The sequence below is a fragment of the Lepus europaeus genome, chromosome 19, assembly GCF_033115175.1.
Source record: "Lepus europaeus isolate LE1 chromosome 19, mLepTim1.pri, whole genome shotgun sequence".
Classification (NCBI taxonomy): Eukaryota; Metazoa; Chordata; class Mammalia; order Lagomorpha; family Leporidae; genus Lepus; species Lepus europaeus.
This window is the reverse complement of record NC_084845.1, coordinates 44250080-44273405: the sequence shown is the minus strand read 5'-3', so window position 1 is coordinate 44273405 and position 23326 is coordinate 44250080. Positions and strand designations below refer to the sequence as shown.

The 23326-nt window shown below is 58.9% G+C and overlaps 1 protein-coding gene across 1 annotated transcript in view; it reads right to left on the bottom strand.

Annotated features, from left to right (window-relative positions):
- The window catches only part of NLRC5 (NLR family CARD domain containing 5), an 81268-nt gene that overhangs the window by 31224 nt on the left and 26718 nt on the right, over positions 1 to 23326 (bottom strand). The window contains exons 2-23 of the mRNA XM_062176900.1: positions 20323 to 20438; positions 19368 to 19557; positions 17259 to 17565; positions 16518 to 16658; positions 15043 to 15111; positions 12498 to 14172; positions 11438 to 11521; positions 11209 to 11292; positions 9834 to 9917; positions 9606 to 9695; positions 8391 to 8450; positions 7512 to 7577; positions 7195 to 7278; positions 6434 to 6517; positions 5831 to 5920; positions 5001 to 5069; positions 4198 to 4266; positions 3684 to 3776; positions 3203 to 3286; positions 1801 to 1890; positions 1044 to 1088; positions 199 to 288 (exon numbers count right to left, since the gene is read on the bottom strand). Of these exons, the coding sequence (XP_062032884.1) occupies positions 199 to 288; positions 1044 to 1088; positions 1801 to 1890; positions 3203 to 3286; positions 3684 to 3776; positions 4198 to 4266; positions 5001 to 5069; positions 5831 to 5920; positions 6434 to 6517; positions 7195 to 7278; positions 7512 to 7577; positions 8391 to 8450; positions 9606 to 9695; positions 9834 to 9917; positions 11209 to 11292; positions 11438 to 11521; positions 12498 to 14172; positions 15043 to 15111; positions 16518 to 16658; positions 17259 to 17553 (3446 nt within the window). The 5' untranslated portion in view covers positions 17554 to 17565; positions 19368 to 19557; positions 20323 to 20438. The remainder of the gene's footprint in view (positions 1 to 198; positions 289 to 1043; positions 1089 to 1800; positions 1891 to 3202; positions 3287 to 3683; positions 3777 to 4197; positions 4267 to 5000; positions 5070 to 5830; positions 5921 to 6433; positions 6518 to 7194; positions 7279 to 7511; positions 7578 to 8390; positions 8451 to 9605; positions 9696 to 9833; positions 9918 to 11208; positions 11293 to 11437; positions 11522 to 12497; positions 14173 to 15042; positions 15112 to 16517; positions 16659 to 17258; positions 17566 to 19367; positions 19558 to 20322; positions 20439 to 23326) is intronic.

Here is a 23326-nt window from a genome sequence, read left to right as displayed (position 1 = left end):
GGCCCGAGGTGAAAACCATCTCCCTGTCCCCAGCCCAGGGAGTGCCGCGCTGTCCAGCTCGTGGAATCCCCTCCCTACGGAGAACGCTGGGGGCTGCAGCCCTCCCACTGGTCCCTCTTTCTCCCCCCTTGTTCAAATGCTCTCTTCCCTCAGACCCGCCCACTCCCCGTCCCCGAAGGAGAAGCAGTGAGGCCGTACCGAAAGCTCCTGGGGCCGTGGCGCGGTCTGAACCCCAGCAGCTGGGCTCCAGCTGGGTAGTCTGGCAGAGGGCCGGCAGCCAGCGCCTCCCTGGGGTGGGCAAGCGGTTTGGGAAGGAAAGTTCAAGTCATCCACACTGGGCTCCCAGCCTCAGCAGTTCTGGGTTCTGGGAGGGGGCCTAGAGACCACCAAATCTCTAGACCCCAGCCCAGCTCCTCTTTTGTACAGGTGGGGAAACTGAGGCCCAGTGAAGAGAAGCCAGAGTGCAAGAAGCCAGCAGCTTCTCTGTCCACGTGAGGGCTGCCAGGACAGGCCCCTCGTCTCTGGCCACCAGCCTGGCATCCACACCAACTCCGCCTCCCTGTGCCCCTGTTCTTCTGCCACAAGAAGCCAGAGGGTCCCTAGAAACAGTCCCTGGCTGGGGAAGCAACACCTCCCAGCTATGGGCAGTGCTTCATTCAGCCCACCTGGAGGGCAGGGCATCCTCCGCGCACATCAGCTGCAAACCCTCTCCGCCCCGCGGTCTTGTCTGGACCAGGACGCCCGTGCCTACTAGGCGGCAGCTGAGACAGCAGGGGCTCTAGGCTCGGAGGGTCCTGAGTCGCAGACCCACAGCTGCTCCCCCAGCCCCTCCCACACAGCAGCAACCCGGAGCACCTGCTCGGAGCCTGCGTCCCTCCCACCCATGTTGACTTCATCCAAGGCAGACTGAAGGCAGCTGAGTGCTGTTTCGAAGGGGCAGGTGGGAGCAGAAGCAGCGACTAACCCCAGGTGCGGGCTTCGGTCAGCAGGGGTCTGGGGCTGGCGGGGAGGAGAGGGAAGCCCACCCCACCTCCAGGGCTCACCTGCCTGGCTCGTCACCTCTCAGGAGGATGCTCTGACTCCTAAAGCTGCAAGCAGAACGGAGGCAGCCGCCTGAGAAAGGGCGTGGACCTCCTCCCAGGCAGGAGCAAGGGCCTATGGGGCAGGTGATGAGGGAGGGGTGGGGGGCTGGGGAGGAGGCTGCCTCCTCAGCAGCCTAGGCTGTCAAGGCACCTGCAAAGCCCTCCGCCCACATCGTCACGTTTGACTCTCACAATAAAACTAAGGGAAGGAATCCTTCGCAGCTCCATTTTACAGACGCGGAAACTGAGGCAGAGAGGATCCGGGATGCACTCCAAGTAGCCAAGCCTGGTCCACGTGCTACAGCACAGCCCGCTCCTGGGGATCCATGGGGAAGGAGAGGAGCGCTCTCCCCTGTGCCATGGATGCCCCACGTACCTGCGTGTGGGCTGGCGTGGCTGCCTGTGCCTTTCCCTCTATATTCTCATCAACTTATCATCCACAATTAAGTCAGGTCCTTGGGCACCCAGTGGCCTCCAGAGAGTTCCCATTTTGCTTAAAACTCTCAGAGGACACATCCCAGAGGAAAGGAACATTGATGGATGTGGCCCATGGTGCATTTGGAGAAATCTGAATGGCCCTAGGGCCGCCCCCTTCCCTCCCTTCCATCAGCATCACCATTGCAAGCTCACTGGACCAGGAACTGCCTAAGGCCCTAAGCAGGGTACATAGAGAACATGAAAGATGAGGGCCCAAGTTGGGGGAGAGAGGCCGACCCACCTGATGTCCAAGTGGGCAGCCCACTGCACGGTAGACAGGCACCGGGCCAGACTGAACACAGCGTCCAGGGATAAGCCGTTCTCGCTGAAGCTGCAGACCAGAGGTGTGACAGTGAGGGAGGCCACCCAGGGCTCCATCTGCCCTCCTGCGGTTAGAGTACAGGGCAGGGGAGGGCTGCCCTTGGCTCCAGACAACAGGACCCCCGAGCCTGCTTCTGCCTCCTGCTTGCACAGAGAGGGAAACTGAGGCCCGGCGAGAAGCAAGGCCTTGCCCAAGTAATGAGACAGCTGGCGACAGAGCTGAGACTAGAACTCACGGCTCCCTAGGTCTGGGAAGAACTAAGGAGGGTGTCTGGGCCAGGGCAGGGCCTCAGTTTCCCTGCCTGTGAAGCAAGGTCGGTACGCAGTGCACAATGAGGAAGTGGGGCCTCTTGTTCAAAAACACGGGAGGCTTCCCTGCCCTTCTGGCCTCTCAGTCGGCACGATGCTCTGTTTGTCATTTAATGTCAGCTCCTCAGGCACGGGGGACCTGCCCAGGGCCTGGGTCGGCCTGGTGCAAACAGAACTAACAAGGCCACGCAGGGATGTGCCTGGCGCTCAGTGGGCAGACCTCTGCCTGCTGAGGGAAGCCCCGCCTTTCTTGCCAGGTGCTGGCTCTGAGCAGGAAGGGAGGCCTCCTCCTTCACCTGCCAGCGTCCCAGAGAAGGACTTCCGGGGCAGGAAGGCTCCTCAGCCACAGCAGGCTCCCCGGGGTTCAGAGAGGTGGTGAACTTACCCAAGGTCACACAGTAGGGAAGTGGCAGAGCCAGCCAGGGGCCCAGGGCCTAGGATGTCTCCCCAGGCTCCTCTCACTTTGGCCCAGAGGAGGAGGGGCAGTGATGTGGGAGCCAAGAGCACCAGGGGCCTGCTGCAGGCAGAGTTGGGGGCTGCCAGCCTCCCTCCCACACCGAACACCTCCCTTCGCTCCGGCAGGTGCTCAGGGCCCCACAGCAGCTCTGGGTACCCGCTGAGGGTGTCCTCTGCACCCAGGTCCTCTGCCTGCCCTGCTCCTGGCCCATCAGAGCCCCTCCCTGCACCCTGGTACCCTGCACCCTGGGCCCTGATGGTTGCCAGCTGTTAATCACCTGCTGGTCCCCTCCAACACGACGGAGGCCTGCCCTGCCCCAAGTGGCTCCCCGGGAGCCTGTGCAGAGACACCGAGACAGGTGCAAGAAGTGAAACCTTGAACCAGATTCTGAATGAGAATCTACACATGGGCGGCTCTGCCAAGCACAGCCTCCTGACACAGGACGAGGAGGTCTTCACATCTTCCGTGTAGCCCCAGGAGGAAGGGAGAGGCCAGCAGGCTTCCTGACCCCCCATTACCCCCACCCCCGAACTCTGCTCAGGACCCCGCTACTCACTCCAAGGACTGCAGGGGGCCCAGCCCTGGGAGCAGCTGAGCCAGCAGGGCGGCACCTTCATCCCCCAGAGCGTTGCCTGATAAGCTGCAAGCGGAAAGTGAGTTAACAGCGTGTGTGTGTGTGTGTGTGTGTGCGCGCACACGCATGCGCACAGGGCAGCTGGCATCAGCACTGTCCCACAGCTGCAGGGATGGGACTTCAGAAACTGGGGACGCAGCTGGGGCAGCCAGGCCAGATCCCAGGAGCTCTCAAGTGGGGTAGCTGGGGTGCCCCCACCCCCAGATTCTTTCCTGAGGTCCCTGGGCCCCTGGGGAGCTGCGGGTAGGCTTCTGTGGGTGTTAGACGTGAGGGACTCCGGTTTTGGGAGAAGGAGTCCCCACTTCCACCAGGTTCTCCAGTGGAGAAAGAACTGCTGACCTACATCTTCCCAACAGGGATGGGCCCGGCCCCACCCCCCAGCCGCCAGCTGGCGAGCACTCACTCGAGGTGGCCCAGGGGACCGAGGCAGCGGCTTTCTCCCAGCGCTCGGCAGAGCGGCTCCAGGTGCTTGGCTTGGAAGCCGCTGTGAGCCAGCCTGTGGGAGGCAAAGCCACAGCCCTGTAGCACCTGGCCCATCGGCCACCCCCGGCACAGGCAGAGAGCCAGGCTTACAGGAGGGGCACCCAGATAGACAGACAGACAGAGACAGGCAGGGAGATTCAGACAGAACAATAGAGAGGAGCATCGACGCTCCAGGATCAGGAGAGGAGGGGCCCAATGCTTCCCTCCCCCATCCAGAGCGCCCCAACTCCTCTTGTATCGGGGAAGGTGACCTGTGGGGCTGCCTGGTGTTCCCCATCCAGGGTGGGTTGGGCAGGGGCCGTAAGGAGAGAGAAAGTGACATCAAACTCCCGGACACAGCAGGTCACGGTGCCCTCCAGGGAGCCCGCGGGGCTCGGGGCAGAGGCAGGAAAGAGGCAGGAAACGCACACAGGACTCGGAAGCCAATGCCCTACCTGATCCTCCGGGAGTCCACGGGCAGCTCAGCAGGCATCTGGGACCTGAGGTTGTCAAGAAATGTCGCCCTGGAGGGACACCCAGCGGAGCCACCATCTCACCCATGCCTACACAGTCCAACCCCGCCTCCCCGCGACCAGGCCGCCTCTGCCCTCAGCGGGGAGCCAGCGGGCTTTGGTTCTGATTTGACTTCTCTATGTCCTGGTTGCGTGACCCAGAACAAATCACTTAACCTCCTGCTGGGAGAACTGTGTAAACTGCCTCAGGTCAGGGCTTGGTGTAGACTTGGTAAGTGCTCCATTAACTTGGCCGCTGTGGTCATTCATCTCACCATCCTCTTCCTCCTCCTCCTCCCCCTCCCCCTCCTCACCAGCTCTAACCAAGACTTCAATAGTTCAGACCCTGATTGTGATGGACACCAAGGAGCAGAGAGCTGAGACCGCCCATGTGCTGAGCTGGGGCAATCCGGGAAGGCACCCTGGTGGAGGCAAACACCTCCCACAGGGTCCATGTGCCAAAGGGAGCCGAAAGTTCTGACCAGTGTCAGAGCTACAGGCCAGGTAGTCCTCCGGGTTCGGGAGGAAGGACCCCAACCTCCCTGGCATCATTCTCTGGCCCCGTCAGCCCCACCTGGGATGCCACCTGCAGCCTACACCACCTCCGGGTTCTCTGGGTGGGGGCAGTGTGTCCTGTGACCCGCTCCCCTCAGGGCTGCACCCCCTGTCAGGCGGCTAGGTCTCCCTGGAAGCTGTGGCAGTGAGGGAGGGGGCGGCGCTGCGTGGGGGCGGAGCTGGGGCCCTACCTCTCCCAGGCTCCCTCCTGCTCCTCTGGCTCGTGGGCAAAGGTGAGGAGCACAGTTTTGCGCAGCAGGCTGCCGAGAGAAGAGAGGGGCGAGGGGGTGAGAGGCTGCCAGGTTTTGACCGTGGCCTGGAGCAGCCTCCCAGGTGCCATCGCTCTGCCTCCGGTGGCAGCCGCGGGCACTGACTTTCCCGTGAGCCCACGGGGGCCTGAGCTCTCGACTCAGAGGTCCGGCAGACTTAGCCATTGCCAGAGCAGGCTTTGTTTTTAGGCGGCTTGTTGACAGAAAAAGTCCATTTTGCCTTCTTAACGCTGACACCCTCCTCCCAGATGGTGGTCCCATGTGCAGGGGGTCCTCTGGGGCGGGGTGGGGGTGCAGCCCAGCAAGGCCTGTGGGTGGGGCAGGGGTCCCGCTGCAGCAGTCACTTGCACATGCGACCTGCTGGGGGCTTGCTCCGCGCAGAACCGGTAAGGGCCTCAGGGAAGGTGAATGGGGCAGGTACTGATCCCAGGGGAGCCTTGGAACACACAGGCCATGACAAAGCTTGGGCCACCTGTGGCAAGGGGTCTGGAGAGTGGGGCCCCCTGCTCTGCCATTGGCCACTCTCTGGCTCCCACCCCCCAAGGGCAGTTGTCCAGGGGAGGCATAAGTGGTGAGCATCCAGCGCCCACATGTGCTGGCAACAGGTGCAGTGGCTCTAGCAGGCTCCGGGCAGGGCACCAGTGGATTCTTCCAGGGGTTCCCAGGGCCCTGACTGTCAAGATCAGGGTAAGGTAGCCCAGAGCTCCGGGCTGGGGAGTGGTAGGTGACAGTGGGCCACGGGGGGCTCCCACCTGATGTGCACCTCTGCCAGGGTCGAGCAGGTGCTCAGAGCACGTAGCACATAGGACACTCCAGCCACAGACAGCTCGTTGTCACTGAGGCTGTGGGGAGGAAGAGGGAGGCAGCCATCAGCAGGTGCTAAGGTCCCCATCTCACCCAGCCGCGGCTCCCCCCTTATGGCTCAGCAGCCGGTTGGCTGCAACACTCCTGGGTCCCTAACAGGGCCTCTCAAGGGTTCTTGCCACCTCAGGAAGCTCCCTTTCCCCATGGAAGGGTACCCCTACCCTAACATATCACCTCCCAACCCAACAGCCCAATCGAACAGCCCAACGCCCATCTACCCCACTCTGGGCTGATCCATGGACCATGTGGTACAGCGCTGCTGGGCCACACACGTGTTCCATGACACGGTCCATGTGTGCACAGGGGTGAAGTGATTAGAACTAAGATGGGGGCTCAGCAGAGGCAAAGGCAAGGCGTGGTCCAACCGTCCCAGCTTTGCCGGGGCTGGCAGCAAGCACAGTGGCCAGCAGACCAGCACCATTGCTGCTGGCTGTGGGCACGGGGACCAGCTGGGGCTCTGCAGGGCCCTGTCTGTCTCGGTGGGCACTCACTCCAGCTTCCTGGCGATGTGCAGCTGGGGAGCAGCCTCTACCAGGAGTCGACAGCCTTCATCTTCCAGCTGGTTCCCTGAGAGGCTGAGACACAGGGGCCTGATGTCCTGGGCTGCAGGGCTGGAGCCCTGCCCACTGCTGGCACTTACGCAGCCCCTCGCTGGCTCCAGCGAAAGCATCACTCCCATAAGTGAATGTTAATCATGTCCCCCTGGCGGGGCCGCTCACCTCAATACTGGTTGTGGCCTCCCTCACTCTACCTTCATGCCGTGAGCAGATTTCCCAGGACTGACTGCCCTGGGGGGCGCCCCCCGAACCCCACACTCTCCTCGGCTTTGCTAGGAGCTGCACACTCTGGGAGTTTCTCCAAAGGAGCAGGGTACCCAGGTGGGGCACGTCTCCACGACAGAGGCGGCAGTGGCTGTAAGGACAAGGCTGGGAGCTGCCCCCCCCCCCTGCCCCGGCCTGGGCTCCTCCCACCTGTGACCGTGAGCAGATTGACCTTTCTGTGGCACAATGGCCTCCTCTATGAAAGGTGGACAGCAACAGTGTGACATCACAGGGCTGTGAGCGCCGAGTGAGAAGACGATGGAAGGGAAGCCCTTGGCTGCGCGCTCAGCCGCTGATGTAATTGTCTGATTCCCCCACGTTCTGCATGAAGCCACCTTGCCCGCCCCGCCACCCACCCAAAGGGGAGGCCCTGCCCATTGTGCCCAACTCCCCCTCCTGTCCCCTGCCCCAGTGTTTCCCAGGATACTCACTCCAATTCCTCCAGGGGAGGGCCTTCCTGGAGCAGGGCTATGAGCATCTCTGCATGATGGACCCTGAGCTGACACTTCTGGAGCCTGGGGTAGGGATGGGGGACAGAGGGGCTCAGGGTGAAAGGCAACCCTGTGTCCCCTCCAGTGCTGGGGGAGTCAGGACACACACCTGGGGTCTAATCCTGGCCATACCTCTTGGTAGCTGGATGATCCAGGGCAGGGTACCTGTATCAAATGGGCCCCTCCCCTGGGAAGAGACCCCTCTCCCCTACGTCCCCCCATCATCCTCCTTAAGGCAACATATCACCCGGATGTACCTGAGTGCCAGGCCTCTGGTCCGAGTCTCTTTTTTCCGGCTGACATTTTCCTGTAGGTCTGGAGCCCTGGCAAGAACAAACCAGACATCAGCCTGGTTCAGGAGTCCAAGGTCTCATGGACCAAGCCTCTTCCCTTGGCTAATGCAACTGATGAGGGGACATGTTCATTTTTCTTCATTTAAATTTAAACAGTCACACGCGGCTAGTGGCTGTCCTATTGGGCATCACAACTCTAGACAGTCAGAGGGAGAAGCAACCTGGTCCGACTGGGCCATTGTACAGATCAGGAGACTGAGGCCCAGCACAGCAAAAGAGCCTGCTGGAGGACGCACGACATCACCTGTCTGAGTCCCAGCCAGAGGGGAGTGCAGAGGAGTACAGACGAACATCGTGCAGAGGAAAGCAGCTTTGCTCTGCTCACCCAGCCGAGACCGGCCACATGGGAATCCACGCATGGCTGCAACAGCCAGAATTCAACTGCTGGCTGCATCCCAGCGGTGTTCAAGGCATTTCACATGTATTCGCTCATTTAATTCTCCGGGCAACCCTGAGCAGTGGGTGCCATAATTGCCCCCCCATTTTTGCGGTTGGCAGAGTTTTCCCAGATTTTTGCCAGTCTACCAGCCTCTCCATGTAGCCCCCTAAGGTCTGGTTTCCCCTGAGACTTCTGGGGGTACCCCCTCACCACGGGGCCCAGATGTGGTTCCACGAATGTCAGAGGAAGTGAAAATCCTTTGCCAGCTCTGAGCAGTAACTCATCTCTCAAAGCCACTGTAGCGGGAAGAATCCCCCATTCCAGTTTTGCCTATGCTCTCATCCCCTCTGCTACTGAGACAGCGTCTCAGAATGGGCCCAGCCCCATGCCTCCCTGCTTCTTACCTTTGTAGCTCCGTAGCTGTCTCCACGGACGGGGACAGAAGGAAGATGAGGTCTGCCTCCCTGCGGGGTCAGACACAGAGCCGTGAAACCTGTGGACTGAAAAGAAACCTACGCTCCACCCTCTACCTGCACACCCCTTCCTGCCCCAAGTATGCGATAGCATTGATCTTGTGGTTGACAGATAGATAGAGCTTGTGGGGCCAGTACCATGGCCCAGTGGGTTAAGCTGCTGCCTGGGATGCCAGCATCCCATATGGGTACAGGTTTGAGTCCCTGCTGCTCCACCTCCTGTCCAGATCCTTGTTAATGCATCTGGGAAAGCAAGAGAAGATGGCCCAAGTGCTTGGACTCCTGCCACCCATATGGGAGACCCGGATGAAGCTCCAGCCGCACCAGCCGCAGCCGTTTTGGAAGTGAACCAATGGATGGATGCTCGCTCTCTCTCCCTCTCTCTCTGTATCTCTGCCTAGGTAGAGGCAGAGAGATCTTCCATACACTGGTTCACTCAACAAATGGCCACAACAGCCAGAGCTGAGCCCATCTGAAGCCAGGAGCCAGGAGCCTCTCCCAGGTCTCCCACATGGGTACAGGGGCCCAAGAACTTGGGCCATTCTCCACTGCTTTCCCAGGCCATAGCAGAGAGCTGGATCAGAAGCAGAGCAGCCGGGTCTGGAACTGGCGCCCATAAGAGATGCCAGCACTGCAGGCGGCGGCTTTACCCGCTATACCCCAGCGCTGGCCCCCATAAAGTAAATCTTTAATAAACAAACAGAAACATGGCAAACATGTTCCAAATCAGGCATGTACAATCCTACCTCATTGCTTGATAATTCCTGCTTTGGAAAGTCAGGAAAAAATTTACAAGAAATGCAATAAGAGTTAGGAATGCTGAGGGTTTTGTTTTAATAGGAGTTCCGAGCATTTTAAGATTAGGAAACGTGCAACCTAACACGTCCGGTGATTCACATAGGCAAAGCTGTTCAGCACCATGGGCAGCGACCTGCGCCTACTCTTTTTCTGAGCTCCACCCACTCATTTACCACTTAGTGCATGCCGGGCTCCAGGCCTGAGCCAGCTTCTGGAGATACAGTTGTGAGAGGCAGTCTCGGGCATACTCACATAGATCTCGCAGACTAGCCCCCCCTTCATGCCCCCCACTTCTCCCTACTCTTTCCTCAAGCCCTTGAAGGTCAGGGTCCCATGTCTGCTGCTCACCTGACCTGCAGAGTTCTGACGGTAGGGCATGTGAGCGCCACCTTTACCAGGCACAGCAGAGTCGACACAGAGATGCTGTTGCGGCTCAGGCTGCGTGATGGGGCAAAGAGGGGTTGGTGTGAATCCCCCATCCATGGGTCCCGGGCCTCCTTTAATTTTCAAGGGAAGGAGTAACTCAGGCAGGGAGAGGCACTGGGCGGGGGTGGGGTGGGGTGGAATACTACATACTCAAGCTTCCGGAGCAGGGCAAGGCAAAGGAGCCCTTCCACAAGGCCCAGAACTTCTTGGTCCTTGAGTTGGTTGTCATGCAAGCTGCAGGGAGACCCAGGAGCAGGTGCTCAGCCTAGGGGCTGGGCCACTTAGAAGCCCCCATAAGAAAGTGACAGTCATAGCCACTCTCAGGTGTTGAACACAGGACAGAGGGTCCAGAAAAGCGGGTGACTTGTGCCCTGGCATCTCCCAGGCTCAGTAGGAGGAAAAGCCTTGTGCTGGCCTCATGTCTTTCCCTGTGGGGGAGTTTTTGCTTGCTGGCCCAGGGGATCAAGATGACAGGCCTTAGAACTCCTAGCCCTCTGCCCCCAGGGCAGTCTGGGGTGGGCCCGAGGCTTGAGTTCATCAGGGACTCGGCCCCCAGGTGCCGAGCAAGGTCAAGACTTGGATGCTGGAGTTGCCAAATGCAGCCCAAGCTCCGACCTTGACTCACCCAAAGCCCTAGGGCAAGCACACCCTCCTTTGACCTCACTTTCCCCACCTATTCAGTGGTGCCCATGACTGGCCCTGCCTGGGTTCCTAGCTGGAGAAACAGATGAGCTGAAGGCGGGAGAGTGGTTGAGAGCCAAGGTGGGGGTGGGAGAAGAGAAGAAGGTCACTCTGAGAGGCTGGGAAAGCACAGTAAGCGTTGACGAGTTCAATATTTCCAAACCTTTGTCCACACCACAGGGATTGCAGTACAAAGATACGCAGCTGAGGGGACGTAGGGATTGTGGTGCAGCTCATGTAACACACAACAGGTGCCGTGCCCTAGTGCCGGGCTGCCTCTGCCTGCACAGAGGGGTGCCTCTCCTAAATCCCACAGAGGTCATACAAGCCAGCGGTGGTCCTGCCAGAGAGCTGCTGGCCACACCCTCCCCAGAACACTCAGCCCCAGGCAGTGGGCAAGAGTATTTTGGGGATGAATGTGCTTAGTTCGTTAGTATGCACTTGCCTCTAATGTGTTCAGGCACTGAACACGGATGAAGAAGCTCGTGGGGCCTACACTGGAGCGGTGAGTGCGCTTCTGTACATATGCAGACACATGTGTGCATGGATGTAAGATGCCTGTTTCATGCATGATGAAACTCCACAGTGCCTGATGCCTGTTCACACATGGCTACCCCTTCTCCAGAGTCACAGAAAGAGAGGAGGGGGCTTCATGCTCCTCCCAGACAGCCCAAAATATCAGATGAGGAAAGCTCTGTGCTGTCTTTGGGATTCAGCCCCACTCAGTTTTGGGACTGATGCCTCCCTCTCTGGGTCTCATTGAAAAACTGCTGGTCAGACCCTGATGGGATAGGCAGACCCCAGCCCAGCCCCCAGCCAGTGGGCCTTCCTGGAGATCACTCACCTGATCTCTTCCAGCTGTGGACAGAAGGACAAAGCCTGCACCAAGTGGCTGATGCCTCGGGCAGTGATCTTACTTCCTGTTAACCTACAGGACAAGCAAAGATGGTGGGGAGGAATAGAGGCGGGAGGAGGGTGGGCCAGGAACCTTCCTTGTGCAGAGTTGGGAGGAGGTGGGAGCATTGCAGGCATCCGCAGCTGAAACCCCTCCGTGGTTCCGAGTCCTGGCTCACCCCAGCTTCTGCAAGTTCCCCAGAGTCGGCAAGCTCCTGGAGAGGGCTTCGGCGAAGGCGTCCCCACACTTCCTACTCTTGAAGCTGCCCAGGGAACAGGCAAGGGACCGAGCATTAGTCCCGGGCACAGGGCAAGGCTTAGAGACCAGCACTTCCCCCTCTTCTGACAGATGGGGCTTAACAGAGTAGTTGTGGCAGTTGTCATATAAACAACACAGGTGACAGCAGAGACTGCCTCTGAAAGAATTCATTCCCCACAGCACCCGCAGAGAGAGAGAGCTATAGTTGGGAACATGGTTTTCCAGCCAGAGGTGACACTTCCCAGCCTCCCTTGCAGCTCAGAGGCCACGTGACTATGTGCTCACTGACAGAATTGAGCTCTAACACATTGGATGTGTTGCTCCCATGCTCACTGCTTCCCTCGTCCCGAGTCAGAGCATTGGTGGTCCACGACCCAGCTTCAAGGGGCTCAGGGAGCGGTAAGGAGAGAGACTTGGGCCCCTGTGGGGCTGCACGGAGCCGAGCCATTCCACCAGCCATTTCCAAGAGCGGGAAATAAACTTCTACACTGTTGAACGCAATGATCACAACCCAGTTGTTTGGGGGAGATTTCTTTGTGCCTGCAGCCCAGGCTTTTCTCCAGCGGGGAGCACATTTGCCCGGCCCCAGGCACTGTGCTAATAAGGGTTTCCATGCATTATCCCACCTCGTTCTCACAACCATCCTCTGAGCCAGGGACTGGCCAGGAGCCACTTGAGGGACGAGGAAACTGGAGCTGAGAGAGGCATGGAACCTACCCAGGGTCAACAGCCTGTAACAGCACGGATCAGTGGCTCCAGGCTATGAAGGACAGAGAGTCTGAGCTTCCAGAATCCACAAGCAGAGGGCCAACCAGACTCTAGAAGCCCTGTGGAGGCGTGGAGCCCCCCGACTCCTCCTGAGGGCTAAGAGATGGTCGGGGCCACTCTCTTCTGGCGTCCCAGGTTCCTCGCCAGTCTCCCTTAGCAGGGGTCTGCCAGGCTGGCTGGCCTCCCCAAAGATCTCTCCTTCCCTTACTCACCTGAGATTCTCTATCTGTCCACAGCCTGCTAGAGCCTCGGGGCAGTGGGGCTCCAGTGGGCAGCCCTCGAAATCCAGGTGGATGGGGTCAGCCCTGTGCTCCAGGACGCTGGCCAGGGCGGCCAGGTCGGTGTATGTCAGTGGGAAGTTGTGGAAGGGCAGCTGATAGGGGAGGCGTTGGGCCGTGAACTGCGCCAACTCAGGCACCTGGGTCTCCACCACGCAGTGACAAAGCTCCACCACCTTCGGCCCTGTGAACCTACGCGCTGCCATCTTCCTCAGCACCTGCACCACTGCGGTCTGCTTGGCGTCCACCCGGGCCTCGTCGTTTTGTGCCACGTGGCTGAGGAAGGGACGGCAGGCGTGGGAGGCCAGGCCGGCCAGGAAGGTGGGGAGGTGGTCGGAGAGGCCAAGGCTAGCTTTGGTCCGTAGCACCCAGCGGGAATTGAGGGTGATGTGGCGTGCAAGGGTGTCTTCGTCCACCTTGGGGCTGGCCATCAGGTACAGGGCAGCAAAAAACTCCTGCAGGCTGAGGTGAGTGAAGGCGTAGCCCGTGTCCCAGTGCCCGGGCCCCATGCGGATGTGGAAGGAGGTGAGCAGGTGGTGGGCGGCCCCGAAGGCCAACAGGGGTGGGGCGATGTCTCCCACGTAGAAGATGGTCTTCCTGGCCTCCAGGCCTCTCAGGGCCACCTCCCCGAGGCCCAGCAGGGTTGCGGCTGGCAGGGGCCTGCGTGGGCTGCGGGCCTGCACCATGCGCATGTAGAGCTGCGTCACGGTGGGCAGGAGGGCCGCGCACTGGTCCGGCGCGCTGCCAGGCAGCAGGTGGTAGAGGCAGAGACAGACGGCCAGGCACAGCGCGGGCACCGCGCACATGTTCCGGAGCTGTCTGTTCGCCCGCAACTCAGCCAGGGCCGCCTCCTGTGACGGCTGCTCACCAAAGAAGTGGCTGACGTATTCCTCGACCCGCGGCCCATCGAAGCCCCACATGTGCACCATGGCGGCCTCCGTGGGCAGACAGGTGGGCAGCTTCCCCGGGCGGGAGGTGGCTATCACCCAGCAGCCGGGCAGGAGGGTCCCACGGCAGAGGTCAGAGAAGAGTGCGAGGGCTGGCCTTGGGCTGTGTGGGTCCATGGTCTCCCTGCCCGAGCAGGGGTACATGGCCTCATCCAGCCCGTCGAAGATCAGCAGGACCCGACTGGCATTCTCCTGTAGGTACTGGAAGACAGCTTCGGGCTCCGCCTCGGGGCTCAGGGACAGATCAAAGAGGAGCTGGGGCAGCGTCAGGAGCCGTGTGATCAGGTTGAGCTTGCGGAATTCAAACAGGAACAGGGCCTGGAAGCGGTGCAGCTGGCCCTCGGCCCATTTCTGGCAGAGCCAGCGGGCCAGTGTGGTCTTGCCCATGCCGGCCTTGCCCAGCAGCACTGTCACCCTCGGGCCCTTGTGGCTCCTGGAGCTGAAGAGGTCCTGGATGCTGACGTCGGCGCCATCTTCCGTTTTGGGGTCCCCTGAGTTAGCCCCCTTCTGAGGGTCTAAGGGCGTCGTGGCCCGGCTCCACTGCAGGATGGGAGGAATGTAGGCCTGGAGGGAGGCCAGGTGCTGCCCTGAGCTGGGGGGCCCGCTGCAGTAGTGTTCCTGGACGGATGTCCTCAGGAGCTCCAGGTACCTCTGGGCCAGCTCTGCGGGGCACAAGGAGATGGCATGAAGGCAGGAGCCCTCAGCCAGGTGCTGGGAGGCCCGGAGCCCCGGGCCCTGGCTGTGTATGCGTGCAGGGTTGGGGAGGAGGTGGCAAGTCCCCAGAAGGGACTGGCTCCACAGCTGGCCCCACCCCCACCCCCGCCCCCGGCTGTGTTTCAGCTCTGCAAGGCCCCGGATGTGAGCCTGGGGACCAGGCACTGAGCAACCTGCTCCTGAGTGGCAGGTGTTGAGCTTTTAATTCCTGGGATGTTGGGAGGTGTCAGGTGCCCCAGAGAAGGCTTGGGGCACAGACTGGAATCTTCTAGCTATGCCTACGATTGGTGGCAGTGGGTGATAGGGCTTCCAGGGAGGGGGACAACAGGTTGAGAACAAGGTTCACCCCAGACATCTGGTCACGAATGGGAGAAGTTCTAGCCCTCTCCTTCCTCTGTCTGGGCTGCCCTCAGCAACCACGTGTCTCCCTGTGAGCTCCCAGGGCCTCTGCCTTGCCAGGTTCTCCCAGGCATGAGGAGTCCTCATTCCCACTCATCCCCAAACTGGCCAATGTGGGTCCAGGCCTGAGGTCAGCTGTTCATCCACTGAGGGCTTCCACGACCCTCAAAATGCAGGTATCCCCGGGAAAGCCTAGATGCTCGGGCTGAGAGCTGTTGGGCATTCTTGCAGTCTGATGGCAGAGGCCCTTCCTGGGCACCCCAGCCTTCTCCACCCACTGAGGACTTCCGGCCCTCCTCTCCCCTTTTCTGGAAGCTTGGAAGATAAGAGTCCCTGGACCCCTGGAGAGGAGCCAGCAGGGGATGGGGTCTGGCTGTGTGTTCTGGTTCCAGGCCTCACCTGCCCACCTTGGCACTCACCTCGCCGCTGTCTCCTGCAGTGCTTCCATTGTGGTGAGGGCCCAGGGCTGTGATGAGGGCACTTGAGGCCTGGGAGAGTGAGGGAAGGGGTGCGGGCACCTGAGGGCCTGGGCTGATGGGCTGCCTAGCACCTTTGGGGAGCTCTGTTCCCCACCAGGTGCAGGCAGACAGAAGGTGGGCAGTGCTAAAGGCCTCTGTTTGCACAGGGGGTTCCTGGGGGTCTCCCTTCCAGGATGCAGAGAGCAGGCCCCAGGAACACTCAGCCCCAAGCCCTAAGAGGCTGACTGTTCCCCAGGGAAGGACCAGGCTCTGCACAGGCCACCCCGGGTTGTAAAAGTAAAGCTGCCCAGGGCCTGGCCAGGCGTGAGCCCTCCCTCCCTCCTGTGTCAGTGGGTTTCACCACTTCCTTCCTTCTCACCCACATTCCAGCCCTTCCCCGTGTGGTCCATATAGAAGTGCTTATCTTGCTGCATGGATTCTCACCGGGTCTAAGGCCTTTCTGGAAGTTTGGGAAAGGAAGAAGCAGAGAGGGAAAGAAGAGGAGGAGGAAAGGCAAGAGGACTTCGAAGGAGCAGGAGTTTTTAGAAGGACCCACCTGCAGTGGGCAGTGCTAACCAATCAGAACAGCCCCTGGCGCTGGTCCAGGGCTCCTCTGCTCAGCCAGGTATTGACCGTTTAGTTGCTGAAGAGTTGTAAGGAGGCTGTGCAACCGGTCTGAGGGATTTCGGTATTTCCACAAGGCCCATATTAATGAGGCATTTACGGGCCAAATTGCAAGGAGGCCTGGCCATCTGGCCACCAGGACAAAGGTCAGAAGGGGCCAGGGCCTGTTGGACTGCAGGACTGGGCAGCGGGGGTTCCTGCACGGGCACTGACTGCCACGCACAGCTGGGATCAGACAGCCGAGGCTGCTGCAGGAAGAAGGGCTCTGAGCGCAAGGGTGGCCCATGAATCACTGAGGTGGTCACCATGGCATGGCTGACCTCCCCCGGCCTCCACCGGGAAATGGCATGGCCGACCTCTCCTGGCCTCCACCTGGAAATGGCATGGCTGACTTCTCCTGGCCTCCACCGAGAAATCGGTCAGAGGCTCCTGCACACATACACAGCAGTCATGGGCCTGTGTCAAGGCCAAGGTCTCTGCATGGGGAGGGGCAGTGAGGGCTCCCTCACGGGGCCTGGCTTGGAGGCCTGGGACATGAGACCCCAAGGAGGTGAAGCCAGACAGGGGCTTTGCAGAGGTGACTGAGGGCTGGGGTCTGCAGACTCTCCCGGGGGCTCCAGGTGAGATCCCTGGGAATGGGCAATAGGACAGGCAGAAGCCTAGGAAGTCTCAGAGGAGGAGGGGGTGGGACTGGGCGGTGCGGGGAGGGGTCTGAGGCCCAGGCAGGTGGCCTGTGGGAATAAGCTGCACCCAGCCAGCCCCCAGGCTCCTGCAGACTGCCCGGCCCTCTGGGCCCCCAGCCCCAGGCTCACCGTGGTGGAGCTGCGATCCAGACCAGCTTGGATCCCCAGCTCCCAGGGGGCTGGGGATCCCTGCAAGACAGGACTGACATGCTGCGGGGTTGTGAGGGACCCCTGGTGACTGCTCCGGGCTCATCTCATGGGGAAGGGTCCCTGCCAGGAGAAAGAAAGTTAACATAGTTAGCTGTGTGGAGAAGCTGCTAGTGAGTGTGTGTGTGTGTGCGCCCGCACGCGTGCACACCTGCATGAGTGCATGTATGTGCGTCCCAGTGTATGCCCAGTGCTCCTGTGCTTGCAGGTATATGGCGTGTGCCCACACTCTGCCTTGTGGCCATTCTTGAGTGAGTTCTCATTTTCTCTCCAACGATGTCCTGTGTTCCCCCTCCGTGCTATGCAAACAGAAGGCACTCAAGCAATGCCCACTGCACTGAACAGAGTGACTTTTGTTTGTGACGTTCACAAAGAAACCCTTGGGGCCTTAGAAGCGATTTGGAATTTTCTGGCTAGAAAGAGTCACTGGGTCCCCTCTCTCTTTGCATCGGGCGTCCCTGAGTCAGTGGGGTAGGGTCCCCCAGGCCTCAGATGTCTACCGCCCCGGGGGATTTGCTCTGGGATGCGTGCAGAAACAGGACACGCTCTGCCCACCCCGTCACAGGACACGCTCTGCCCACCCTGTCGGTGTGAGTCAGGTGGGTGCTGGGCCCCCCGGGGCTCCCCAGGCATGTGGGCTGGGCTGGCCCCTCGGGCCCTCACCTTCTTCATGGCCCCAGGTACTCAGCAGCAGCACCTCCAGCTCCAGGGGCACCTCCAGCTCCATGCACACACAGTAGATGAATGACCGCCAGGTGGCCAGGCCTCGGCCACACAGGAGCTTGAGCTGTAGGGTGACCCCCTGTGCAGGGTCTGGGGGCTCGCTGCTGGAGCCCAGGTCCGTGTTGGGGAGGAAGAACTTCACCTTGGTGCTCAGCCATTCTGGGTTTTTGCTGAGCAGCTGCACGAGCCAGTCCCATGTGTTCCCGCTGCCCATTTGGATTCCAGCAACGTCCATGAGCAGCCGGCTCTGCAGGGACAGGAGACACAGGTGAGTTGGGGGGAAAGCGAGCTTGCGGGAGAGCCAAGGGGGCACCTCCCACACCTGAGCAGCAGAAAACAGGCAGGTAAGTGGCCTCTGCATGGGGTGTTGACGCCTCTGCCCTGGGGAGGGTTCTTCTGCTCCCTGCCCCACCTACAGCTCTATCGTGGCTCCCTGCAATGACCTCCTTTCTCCCCTGGCCCCCGTGCACGGACGGCCAAGGATGCTTTATTTGTTCTCATTTCCGTGGCTCATTTGTGCTGCTCTGAACCGGAGTTAATCTCATGGCAGAGGTAACAAGTTGTACCCCGAAAATCTGTTCTACTTCTCTTTTTTTAAAAAGATACATTTATTTATTTGAAAGGCAGAGAGAGAGAGAGAGAGAGAGAGAGAGAGAGAGAGAGAGAAAGCTTCCATCCATTGGTTCACTCCCCATATGGCTTCAACTGGGTTGGGCCAAGGCCAGGAGCCAGGAGATTCATCCGGGTCCTCCGCGTGGGTGGCAGGAATCCAAGCTCTTGGGTCATCCTCAGCTGCTTTCCCTCGCACCCTAGCAGGGAGCTGGATTGTGGTGGAGCAGCCGGGACGTGAACCGGCGCTCATAAGGGATGCCAGTGTTATAAGCGGCGGCTCAAGCCGCTATGCCAGCATGCCGGTCCCTGTTCTTCTTTCTACCTTAGGACTAAAACCCTTGAATATTCCCTGGTCATCTAGGAGTGAATTTATTTCCCCAGCCTCCCCTGTAGTTAGATGTGGCCTTGTCATGAAGCTTCGGCCAATGGGATGTGAGTGGAAGTGTTGTCTGTCCCTCTTTGCGTCTTCCTATTGGCTGGAATGTCTGAGTGACATTGGCCAACCATGTGGGATGGTGAGGTTAGAAGCCAGGGCTGAGGAAGGTGTAGGGTAAAGCTGCTCTCCTGCCCTTGACTCTGACGTTGGCCTGTTATTACACGGTAGGCACACACATTTCTATTCTGTTCAAAGCATTGTTGTTTCAGCCTTTCTGTCACAGCGAGCTGTCATCCAGCTACACAAACCTCATCCGCTCTCTAAGCAGATTCTCCTCTCCCACACTGCAGCCTCACACAGGTGTGGTACAGGCGCCCACAGAGGGCAAGGGGCAGTCGCTTTGACTCAACCATTCCACGTCTAGGCCTCTAACCTTCGGAGATGGCCTGGGCTGTGCATACAAGTTTTATTACAAAGGCAGTCACTGCACGAGTATTTAAAATAGTTAGACATTGGAAGCAACCTACATGTCCAACAATTGGGGATGGGCCAAGTAAACGGTGAGCTACTGTGGAGTGGAACCTCCTGTAACACTTCCAGATGACGCCTGGCACTGGTCCCCCGGCAATGGTAGCAAACGTTGGGAAAGTACTCACTTGTAGCAGGCACTTCTCTAACAGCTTTATATAGCTTGCCTCATCCTTCTAACCCCAGAGGCTATAATTCTAACTCTGAAAAGAGTGGGAGGCCCACCCAGGGAGCAGCCTCCCCACCTCCCAGCTGCTCCCTGCTGCTCCCTGGGCTTGTGTGTCCCACATACTCTGGCCAGTGCTCCTGATGCAGGTAGCTCCTCGCTCAGGCATAGAGTTCACGGAGCATGCTCACAGCCATGACCTTAGGCAGAATTGCCATCCTCCCCAAACACATGCACAGACTTAGGCCAAGGAAGGCTAACAAGGCCATGAGCAAGTTCAGGGCGGAGCTGGGGTCAGAACTGAGATTCTGGCTTCCTGGCTCAGGAAATGCCCAAGCAGTCACCGGCCAAGGGCAAGCCCACCCACCTCGTGTGATGTTGGCAAAAGGATGTGGCTGTAACCAGGGCCGGCCTCACTCTTCTGGGTTATGGCGTCCACAGTCCATGCTGCTCATCAGGGCATCGTCTGGGCCTGGATGGGGTGACTTCCGGAGACGGCCTTCATCCTCCCGGGGGTCAAACCAATGCCTTTGTTTCCACCATCAGTGTCCAATCACCTTAGGGGAAAACATTGAGCTCTTAAGAAAAACCATCCCTGGGGGAGAGCATACTGCTTCGTCGTGAGTCACGGAGACCTCCGTGGGAAACAGCCTTGGCTTCGGGGGATGAGAGCGGGCAGATCCTTGGCCCAGAGACAGGACACAGGGCTCTGGTCCTGGCTGTGTTTCTGGTTCTCTGTGGGCGGCCCCGGGGCTGTCCACAGATTCCCTCTTCTCCTCTCTCTAGGACTGAAATCTGATCAAAAGTGACACGCGCAGTATCCGGGCAGACATTCGAAGAGCCCACGTGCGATTCTTCATGCTCTTTCTTTTCCTCCATCACAGGGACCACCAGTACTCTGGGTCATAGCTGCTCCTTCAGCTGAGGTCTAGGAGAGGGGATGTGGACCAGGGCCCCCAGGGGATCCTCAGCAGGAGAGGGGCGAGGGCAGGAGAGACCACCCTTTGTCGTTATAAAGCCCCCAGGGCTTGGAGGCCACAGCTGACCCCAGCCAGGGCACCACCACAGGGCTTTGAGCGTGTCTCTCCCCTGTCCAGCCCCCAGGCATGCCATGGATAAAAGGGCTAGGTCAGGCGCTGTCCAAGGCTCTTCCTGATCTTCTGCGTCTGGTGATTTTCATTCTCACGCTGAAAGGTGGCCTCGGCAGGCCCGGCGTGGTGGGGGGTGCCCAGCAGCTCCGCATGGACAGAGGCAGCAGGTGACGAGGGAAGGAGTGGATGGCAGGGAGAAGCAGGAGGGAGAGGGGAGAGAAGGTCACCGACCTGGCTTCCTGGCTCACGGCAGTGCTCCAGGGTCCTCATGCCGAGGGGCTCATGAGTGTCCGGGCCCCATCCTGCCCCTGGGCTGGATCCATAGGCTGTTTTCAGAGTGTAGACCCCTAAGGAAAGAGGCCATAGGGAGCTCCCCTCACTATCCCTAACTCCCAAGCGTTGCTGTAAGGAGGCTGCCTGCCCTTGGCCTTGCCTGCAGGAGACACTTGCAGGGCATGGCACACAGAAGCTGTCCCTACACTTCCCGGGCAGCTCTTTTCTTCCCGGCCACGGCTCCCATGCCCCCTGCCTTGGCCAGGCCACCCCTCTCTGGTGCCAGCTCCTGCCGCTCCTGCCCCAGAAGAGGCCTCTCTTCCTCTTCTGCCGTCGATGTTCACCTTCCAGCGGCCTGAGACATCACAGCAGCCCTGCAAGTCCAGCGGGGCCATCCCGGTTGATTTGTTTAGGTGAAAATTCAATAATCCTCACCACAGATGTCGCCCACTCGTCCCCCAAAATAAAACCCTGGAAGGGTGGTTTTTTTTTTTTTTTTAAAGATTTATTTATTTATTTGAAAGGCAGAGTTACAAAGAGCCAGAGGCAGAGAGAGAGAGAAAGAAAGTCTTCCTCCTGCTGGTTCTCTCCCCAAATGGCTGTAACAGCTGGAGCTGGGCAGATCAGAAGCCAGGAGCTTCCTCTGGGTCTCCCATGTGGGTGCAGAGGCCCAGGCACTTGGGCCATCTTCTACTGCTTTCCCAGGCCACAGCAGAGAGCTGGATTGGAAGTGGAGTGGCTGGGACTTGAACCGGTGCCCACATGGGATGCTGGCACTGCAGGCAGTGGCTTTACCCGCTATGCCACAGTGCTGGCCCCCAAAGGGGTGGGATTTGCAGCCTTCTTTCTTACTACATTGGGAAGCAGTTTTTAAACATCTGAGAGTGAGAACTGTTCGTAAAGGGAAAACCCAGAGGCATCTGGAGCTGCCTCACAAAAGCACAATCAGCACGCGTCCTGGGGCTCTGTTTCAGGGACCTGGGCTGAGCACGTGGAGCAGACAAGGAAGCGAGCGGCTTCCCAGCCAAGGGAAAGGTGGAGAGGCCATGGGACAGCAGGAAGCCCCCCGCCAACCCCGGCTCAAGCCACACGAGGAAGGCACAACCTAACACAAGCACTGCCAGGGACATGAGGGCCATAGTCAGCACTAAGACAGGCAGAGAGGTTCCGGGGGGTTGATGGCATTGGGAGATGAGGAGAGGCACGAAGGAGTGGAGATAAACTCCCTCTGGACCGAGGGCATCGCTCCAAGGTTCACACAGTGAGGCCTGAATCCTCACGGTCCTGGGTGTTTGGAGATGGAGCTTTGGGGAGGCGATGAGGGCATGAGAGTGGCACCCCACGATGGGATTGGTGCCCTCCTACGAAGAGGCAGGAGAAAGCTTGCTCACGCTCGCTCGCTCTCACTCTCTCCCCCACCGGAGGACATAAGGCACAGTGTGCCGACCGTGAAGAAAGCCCTCACAGGACACCAGTCCTACAGCTGGGGCCTCCAGAGCTCGGCGGAGAGAGTGTCCACCGTGTAAGCCCATGGCCTCTGCAGAACCCACACGGAGAGACGTTTCCAAGCCAGCAGGGGATGGGGCCATGCCGCTGAAGTCACAGCGGACACCTGCGAGAACTTGACACGGTGACAGGAACAGTCACTTAGAGGACAAAAGGCAGATAGGACCAGTGTGTGTCAGCCTCAAGTATTTCATCATAAATATTTAAAACTAGAATTAGACTTCAAAAGAGAGAACTGAAGACAATTATAGGAAAACATGATTTGTTGGGAGGGGCAGGCAATAATGAGAAGTTTCCAAACATAATATAGTGTATTATAAAGTGAGCATCAGTGGGCTGGCCCTGTGGTGTAGTGGGGTAAGCCGCTGCCTGCAGCACTGGCATCCCATATGGGTGCTGGTTCGAGCTCTGGCTGCTCCATGTCCCCACTGATGTGCCTAGGGAAGCAACGGAAGATGGCTCAAGTGCTTGGGCCTCTGTACCCACGTAGGAGATCTGGAAGAAGCTCCTGGCTCCTGGCTTCAGCTCAGCTCTGGCTCTTGGAGCCACTAGAGGAGTGAACCATTGGATGGAAGACCTCTCTCTGTGTGTCTCCCTTTCTCTCTCTGCCTTTCAAATAAATAAATCTTTTAAAAAAATTCAAGTGAGCATATTTAGAAGTTTGGGGTGCTTGGATCAAAGATAGAAAAAAATTAGGGGCTGGCACCGTGGCAAACTAGGTTAATCCTCCGCCTGTAGCGCTGGCATCCCATATGGGCACCAGGTTCTAGTCCCAGTTGCTCCTCTTCCAGTCCAGCTCTCTGCTGTGTCCTGGAATAGCAGTAGAGCAATGGCCCAAGTCCCTGGGCCCCTGTACCCGTAAGAGAGACCAGGAAGAAGCACCTGGCTCCTGGCTTTGGATTGGTGCAGCTCCAGCTGTTGCGCCATTTGGAGAGTGGACCAACAGAAGGAAGACCTTTCTCTCCGTTCTCTCTCTCTCACTGTCTATAACTCTACCTGTCAAATAAATAAATAAAGAATCTAAAAAAAAAAAAGAAAAAAAATAACCAATGAAATAGAGCCCACACTAACTTGAAGCTCACTACTGGGGCTGCTGTTGGTGTTGCCAGCATCTCACACCAGAGTGCCGATTCAAGTTTGGCTGCTCGGCTTCTGATCCAGCTCCCTGCGAATGCACCAGGGAAGGCAGTGGAAGATGGCCCAAGTGCTTGGGCCCCTGCACCCATGGGAAACAGATGGAGTTCCAGGCTCCTGGCTGCAGGCTGGTCCAGCCCTGACCACTGGGGTCACTTGTGGAGTGAGTCAGAGGATTGAACATCTCTCTCTTTGTGTATGTCTCTCCCTCTCTCTCTGTTCACTCTGCCATTCAAATAAAATCTTAGAAAAAAACCGATTTAATTGATCATATTGAGAAAAAAACAGGGAAACATGTCATTAAAATTCATAGTAATGCAGC